The following is a 7,955-nucleotide window of genomic DNA, read 5'->3' on the forward strand; positions in this document are numbered from 1 at the left end:
CAGGATTCTATTTCCTCTTCATGGTATTTTGTGATTTGAAATATGGACATCTGCCTTCTATCTCCCTGGCTTTATTCCTTAACACAGCATGTTCATGGTACCTTTGCAAACACTGTTTCTTAAGTTTTATCTCTAGATTTGTCACATGCACATGGAAACTGCTGAAACATTACCTGACTGGGTTTACTTCTCATTTCAGACAGCCCCATGGCTGATTTCATTTAATTTTACAGATAAAATAGTATAGTATTATTTGTGAATAATGAGAGTTAACTACTATTCCTTGCTACATGGAAATTTAAGTGGGCATTCTTGCTTGTCCACAACATTTCATTATCAGATGTACCATGAATGAATAAACTCAAGTCTTTCAAGAACTTCTTAACAAATAGCAAAATTTCTAATTCTTGGAGAACTTTAAAATTTTTAAAAATATGAGGCCTTAAGTTTCACCGAATCTCTTTCCATTATTCATGACTCCTGTTTGCCACCAGATAGTGAAATTAAGCAGTTTGGGACACTAGATTCTATGCGTTTTTAATATATCCATAGAATGGTGCTATCTTTGCTGCTTTCTGGTTCTAGTCTGTTTTCATTGTATATAGAAATCCTGTGGGGCTGGAAGGCAGGGGCCATGGTAAAATGTAGGGAGAAGTGGCTATATGTTTTATTGCTCTGACATAGGTCAGAAATCACTCACTCACTCACCATTATACAGTATGTCAGTGCAATTTTGCTTAATTGTTTATTAAGAAAATGGGTTAAGAAGAATATTTATCAAACCCAGAAGTAAGATCTGAGATAGAGAATCCCTCCCTTGTCCCCCAAACTTCTTTACAAATTACGCTTAACCATGCATTACTATAACCTTTATATAACATCTATAAAGAAAGTGATGCCACCTGTGTCTTAGTAGTCAAGTTCTTGTGTGACAGTGGCAAGGTGAGCCTTACTCTCCACCCTAGGAAAATATATTCACCCACTAGCAAATTGCTACTTCTGGTTCTACCACTAGGGACTGACTAGAACAGAAATGTGTATCTCTCTCATGGGACACCCTCTCTGAATCACTCAGCCATTTTCAGATAGAATTCTCTGCAGTGCTGAGCCTCTTAGAGATCCTGCACACACCCACAGTATTCTTCTAATCCGCTTCCCAAGGTTGGGATGAACAATGAAAGCAAATTGGCTGAGTTTGCCTCTGGGGTCCTTTGGCATCTTGGGCTTCACCACTTGGGGCTTCACCAGGGCCTTGATGGCCTCTGAACGTGTACTCATGGCCTTTGCATTATTTGCCTGCATCTTCTTCAGGCCTTTCTTGTTGTGCTTCTTGGCAAAGCGCATGTTCCTCAGGAACTTCCAGTCGACACCCTTAAGAGATTCGTATTTATGTGACCGGGGTTTCTTGATGCCATTTCTGTGCCATTTTGGGGACTGGTTGTGTGTGGTGTGGTTCTTGGACTTGGCCATGGCTGAACGGTAACCGGTGGCTCCCGAAGTGCCTGTGACTGGAAGAGAAAGAGCAGCAGCAAGTATCCTTAACCACTAAAGCCTTTACTATAGTCCCTAACACCTATTTCATATAATACCAAAAGTATCCACCGTGAGTATTGTTAGAGATTCCAGCTACTCTTGCAATGGAGGTGTTTGTGTTTGCCCTTTGTCTGTTAAAATATGCTTTATTACGGTAACCGATTTTCAGTAGTGTGCCCAACCTTGCATTCCTGCTATGAACTCTACTTGTTCGAGGTGGTTATTCCTTGCTATACATTTCTGGTTTTGGTTGCAATATTTTATTGAAAATATTTGTACTAACTTTTCTAGGAGATAAAACTTTGTGACATTTTTCTATGATATCAATGTACTATTGATATTACAAAGTTAGTTCATAATTTTTTCTTCCCCTCCTATTTTTCAGAAGAATTTGTTTTATAATTAGATTTTTTATTTTGGTGTTTGGTAGAACTTTATAGTGAAAGTATATATGCTCAGACTGTTTTGTGCAAAGTTAAAAAAAATACAGGTTTTGTCTGTTTATCTAATAGAGATTTATTGAAAAATCCTACAGATGAAGCTAGGACTGGAGGAAAATAGTCTACTTGCAGATAACCCAGAAACTATGTCTAGGAGATTCGCGTTTCTGCCTTCTATGACATATGAGGATTCCATTCTAGGGGATTTCGGATGAGAGGATAAAAAAGTCCTCTAACTCAACCCCACTGAAAGCACAGGGACATAGCTGTGCACTTGTGATTTATCATCCAAGGACCGGTCCTACGTAACATCTACATTCGGTATTCCCAACCTTCTCTAATTAAGGAACAGGAGGAAGCCCACAGGCAGGAACTGAGGTCAGACCAATATGCATGACTGAAAACAAGACTGTGCAGGCTGTTCTGAGACTTGGCTAATATGATGTCAGCAACTCTCAGAATGTTCAGGAGATGCTGGATGGAGCCTGGTACATATCTCTATGATGGGGACTGCAGTGCAGACACCGGAACATAGATGCTTTGGGATGGATTTATACTGTACGTTGAGAAACAGTTGGGTCTTCTATTACATAGTTAGAGACTAAAAGCTGGTGTTCATTTCCCCTACTAGCAATGCAATCTAAGTTTTCCATTTTGAACCGGGAGTTGTGTGACCCCGTAAGTGATAAAGCTGAGACTACACAACAAAATTCCACAGACAAAGGGTAGTAGGCCATGAGAAAGATTGGAGTTGTCTAGAGAAACAAACAAGTTAGATGGAGAAATCTGCGCACTCAGCATTCCCACTGAAACTATACTACCTTTCCTCACAGTTGAGTAAGACTTTATATATGACATGTTCATGCACTAATTCATACATGTACAAATGTTGTTTATGCTATAGGAGTAGATAGATAATAACTGCCTTGTATTTAATAATATTAGAAACAGTGGTTGTGCGGTTGGAAGGAAGCACATGCAAGCATATGCAGCTGATTTACTTACTGCACATTGGACACCCCTGAATAAAATTTTCTCATCCAAACCTAAAGTTAAAATGGATTTTGAAAACTGAAGAGTCTTGATATAATCTTCACTTGCAAAATTAAATGAAATTTGAATTGAACTTTTTTGGTACTCTACACTTTAGAAGGTTTCTCATTCAGAAGTGGGGATGAGGAAACGGCAGAATGGGTGTGCTACTGTAATTGATTGTCAGGCATTTTGTGGATCACAACAATGAATTAAATAAAAATAACTTATGTGAAGAACATTACATATTACTGAGTTGGCTATGGGAGTGTGGGGATGAGTAATTTTCATCAGGGAATACACTCCTGTCACTCTGGAATGGTTGATTCACTATGAAATGAGAATAAGCCCCAAAACCATCTGGAAAAGTTTGAAAATATCTTACCTGTCCTCAGAGATACAGAGAAGAGGGCAATAATTCATTATCCTTGCAAACTTTTTCTTCTGTCTTTATGTAATGTTGCTTTTCACTGAGATTTCCTTTCCATTTCCTATATTTTTTAATAGGAAGGCATTTTCTAAAGTGGAAATATAAAATCAGGTATTTGCTGGAGAATTTCCTTCATGATCTGGCAGCGGTGTTTGTAAATGAAGTATGATCTTGATGAACTCAGTGAACTGTTTCAAGGGTTCCCAACTGTTTCAAGGTACCCTAAGATGATTTTCACACTGAAACTAAATATTTTACTGAGAAAGAGAATCCCTTGGAGATATAATGACTGCTTACTCCCATCCTTTGTAAAAAGTTAGGATAGATGAAAATTTAGGATACTTATATTACTGTGAATTGATTATTAGTAGCTTAATTCTTAGCTATTATGTTCTCTCTTATCCAATACTTTTTGGACATCTTTTATTTAGGAGCAGAAAAAGGAAGTGTTATGATTTGAACATGACAGTTTACTAAACACCCCTTTGCTCTAACACCTTCTTGAGTGGGTCTCCTTTGGGAGGGGGTGTAGACTTTTTAGCAAGTGGGGCATGATGGGACTCTGCTGATGGGGCCTTATCAGTGATAATTCTTCCCTTGTTCAGTCCTGAGTACTCTATGTTTCGTGATCCCCTGAGAGATGAACAAAGTTCCTTGTGCTCCACTACCACCAACAAGATGGTTTTCCTGACACAGTGAGCCATAAATCAATCTCTCTTTCTCTCTCTCTCTCTCTCTCTCTCTCTCTCTCTCTCTCCCTTTCTCCTACCCCTCTCTGTGTATGGGAGGGTGGGTTTCAGCAATGAGATACTACATTCAACATTCTTTCTTAAAAAGCATTTTTATTTTATGCATATGAGTGCTTTAGAAGCTTGTGTTTAAGGATACCACACGTGTGTGACGCTTAGAGGTCATCACAGGACATCAGATGCTCTATAAGGGAAGTTAAAAATGAATGTGAGCCCAAGATAAGTCGTGAGAGCAGTGCCCACTTTCTCTCAAAGCAAGAAGTTTCTCTGACTTCTGAGCCCATCTTTCCAGCCCTGGCAGGCTTTTTACATGACTGCTGCTCACCAAGATGATGTCATGCTTATACAAAAACAGATTTACTCAGCAACCTATGTCCCAGTCTCAGAACAACTTTAAGTGAGAAGTGTGATGAATAAATGGGATACAAAGAGGCTTGCCTTAATATTTATTTGCAAAATGTTTTGACTTTGTAAGACAAAATGAGATAAATCTCAGGAATTTGGTAGCATTGGGATATGTAAACTATCAAACAATAATAGAACTCTTCTCTTCCTTTGTTCTCATGCAGTGGTCCAGGCTGTGTGGAGAACTTTGAGGGCTGGACAGCTGTGCATACCATTCCTTCTTGGTAACATGATCTACATCCACTGTTATTAGACATGTTCAGTGTTGTCTGATCATGAAAATGGAGTCAAAAAGGGAAAAAAATATCCCCAAACTTATAAAGTTCAAGTAAGTACCTCTGCTTTTCTTCTGTCTGTCTCTCTTAAACGTGTTTTCCTAGGCTGTGTGTAGATTGCTGCTAACTGGAAGTTAGGAATGCTCTAACATTATTATGTATGTGTTGATGTAAACATGGAGCTATTAACAGGGGAATCTTTGATAGGGCAAGAATGCAATAGCTTCCCTAAAGCTGTAATCTTGAACTGTCTCTCAATTTCCTGTAGTAGGTTTTTGTTTGTTTTGTTTCTTTTTTTCTTTGTTTCTTTTCCTGTTAAACAGAGTATTTTTGGGAAAGAGGCAAGAAATATTCAGATATCATACCTGTGGAAGTTCATAGACTATAAGTATTTCATCTTTAAAAAGTGAAAAAAAAAGTGCTTCTGGGCTAAGAATACATGCCAAGCTTACTGTGGGCTCACATATTTTACGGTTGATTTATAACCCTCTCAGAAAGGATGGAAACAGTGACACATTAATAACTCCAGCAGAAAGAGTTCTGCATACTTCAAGAAAAAAATAGAGAAAGGAAATAGGAGACAAGGATGGAGAGGGAAGGTAGCTCCTTCTGGGATGGAGGAGAATATCCAACAGTCTACAAGGAGGTTCATAGTTCCTGTCTTTCACAAGAAACAACAAGGGCTGGAGAAGGATGGCTTATCAATAAACAAGGGCTGGAGAGGGATGGTTCAGCAATGAAGAGAGATTGCTGCTTTGGCAGAGCGCCTGGTTTGTTCCCCAACACCTGAATGGACAGCTCGCAACCCTCACTCCAGTTCCAAAAGATCTGCTGTCTTTTGCTCGTCTCTGTAGCCACATGGACTCACATGATACATCTATAGTCAAGCACACACACACATATACATAAATATTTTTAAAAGAAATAATTGACTAGAGGGTTACTTTAATAATCATTATTTGCTATCATCTTGCTTTTCCTTATTCATTTAAATATAGTGCTTTAAAAGTGAACAAGGGCGCGTCAAGAGCATGATGGGGAACACCACAGAGATAGTTGACCTGAGCTACTGGGAACTCACAGACTGTGGACTGACAGCTAGGAATCTGCAGTTTTCTGTGTTGACTCAAGTCTAACTCTTTTTTGCAAATTTGGGGCAACATGTGAGTGTGGAGTCTTTATGAACATGTTCATGTAGTTGTGCACCTGTGCTTAAGGACACACATTAATGTGTTTGTGTGCATGTGTGATGTGCAGGGACCAGGTGTAATTCGAGAGAAATCTTCCAATTACTAGGCCCCTGAATGTGGGTGACAGTTATGTGGCTTGATCTGTTGGGAAGGGAGGCTGGCAGTCACACAAGGACCTATCCTAGGTGCATGGATTGGCATTTTGGAGTTCACTCCCTATGGTGGGATACCTTGCTCAGCTTTGATATGGGGGAGGGGCTTGATCTTGCCTCAAGTTGGTACGCCAGACCTTGTTGATTCCTCAAGGAAGGCCTTACCCTGGAGATGGTAAGGGGGAGCTGAAGGGGTTTGGAGATGGGGAGAGAGGAGGAACTGGGGTTGATATGTAAAATGAAAATAAACTTTTTAATAGAAATATGAAAAAAGAAAAATATTAAAATAAAAAATACAAGTTTGACAGCTAAAAAAATGATAGACTGTCTTAACCTGTAGATAGTAGAATGTTTTAAGTGACAGGTAGTCATGAGATCAGCCATGGGGCATCAAGCAATCTCAAAAAGGTGTTAAAGGACATAGCCACATGGCTCAGTCCTTAAAGGACCCGTCTTGCAATCATGAAGAGCTGAGTCTGTATTTTCAGAACACATGAAAACTAGGCAAGCCAGGTATTAGCAGTGCTGGGTGAGAGTGACGTTCACACTTGGGTAAAGGGAGGGGTAGAAGAGTCCCTGGAACGTCTTGCCTAGGTGGTCTAGCTGAACAGGTGAACTCCAAGTTCAGCAAGAAACTGTCTCCAAGACCATGTGACTAGTGACGGACAAAAGTTTTTTGAATTACACCTGATTCACACACACACACACACACACACACACACACACACACTCAATTAGGTGTACCCATACGCACAGGTGCATGTCTCCAAAAAAGAGTTCGATTTGTGTCAGTGCAGAACACTGGAGCTAATTCTGGGCATCTGTGTCTCCTTTTGTGGTCAAAGGTCTTTGAGGCTGCAAGAAACTTGTTCCACTTGTTCCACTACGTACGTGCACTAACAGTGGTCTGGGCCTTCAAGGACTCAGCTTTGCCACAATAGCACAGGCAATCTGCGTTTGACCTGACTTGTGCTTTCAGAAACATCAAGAAAGGGCGCTAGGATCCAGTGTGCTTTGGCAGAACACGGAGGCTCACACTACACCCCCATATTCCAATCCCTTGATAAACCTTTATAAAAACTTCCTTAGAATCCACGGCGAGAGACCTACGACCCACAGACCTGCCATCGTCACTTTGACACAGCCAGCTGCTCCGTCTTTGGGTTACTTTCTCGGGTTTGCTCAGTAAACTGCCTGAGCTGTCTATGAGCACTGAACTCCCTCCTTGCTGGACAGAATGCTGCTGCTGGCGAGTTCTCTGCAACTGCAATTAGTGAAAATTAGAATTGTCCTCTTGGAGAGCGGTCAGAACACCTCTCAAGGAAGCTCTTCAACAGTGTTGTTGTCAGAGAGGTTGAAAGCAGAGTCTCACTCTGGCATTTGTTAGAATGAGTATTCTTTGACAATTTAATTGGATTCTTCCAACTGCAGCTTCCTTACCCATTTTGTGAAGGGGATAACGATGCTACCCAACCCCCTGAGTTAGAGCAAGGATTACAGGAGATAATGAATGTAAAACATTTAATCCAGTATCTCTTAAGTAGTAAATGCTCAGTAAATCTTAATTACATTATGATCATCATATTCCTTGTCATGCAGAGAAAGACAGCAGCGAATTTCAGTGTGTCTGTGTGCTGAGAGATGGCTGGGCCAATCGATGTGGCAAAGACAATGCTGGGCTAATATTACTGCAGACGCTTCGTCCTTTGCCTCAGGGAAATGTAGATGTCTAAGAGCTGCAGAACGTGT

The 7,955-nt window shown here is 40.3% G+C and overlaps 1 protein-coding gene across 1 annotated transcript; it reads right to left on the reverse strand.

Annotated features, from left to right (window-relative positions):
- Positions 1 to 1,071: 1,071 nt before the first annotated feature.
- LOC121465395 (60S ribosomal protein L29-like) lies at positions 1,072 to 1,470 on the reverse strand. The gene has a single exon (XM_041678669.1). The coding sequence runs from the start codon at positions 1,468 to 1,470 to the stop codon at positions 1,072 to 1,074; it is 399 nt and encodes a 132-aa protein (XP_041534603.1).
- Between the last annotated feature and the right edge of the window lie 6,485 nt (positions 1,471 to 7,955).

This window comes from Microtus oregoni, unplaced genomic scaffold (genome assembly GCF_018167655.1).
Source record: "Microtus oregoni isolate MIOR12 unplaced genomic scaffold, Mior012 000000F_ref0000247, whole genome shotgun sequence".
NCBI lineage: Eukaryota > Metazoa > Chordata > Mammalia > Rodentia > Cricetidae > Microtus > Microtus oregoni.

What these genes read in the sequence shown, in the direction of transcription:
- LOC121465395 (XM_041678669.1), bottom strand. Translation starts at nt 1,470, where the DNA reads ATGGCCAAGTCCAAGAACCACACCACACACAACCAGTCCCCAAAATGG.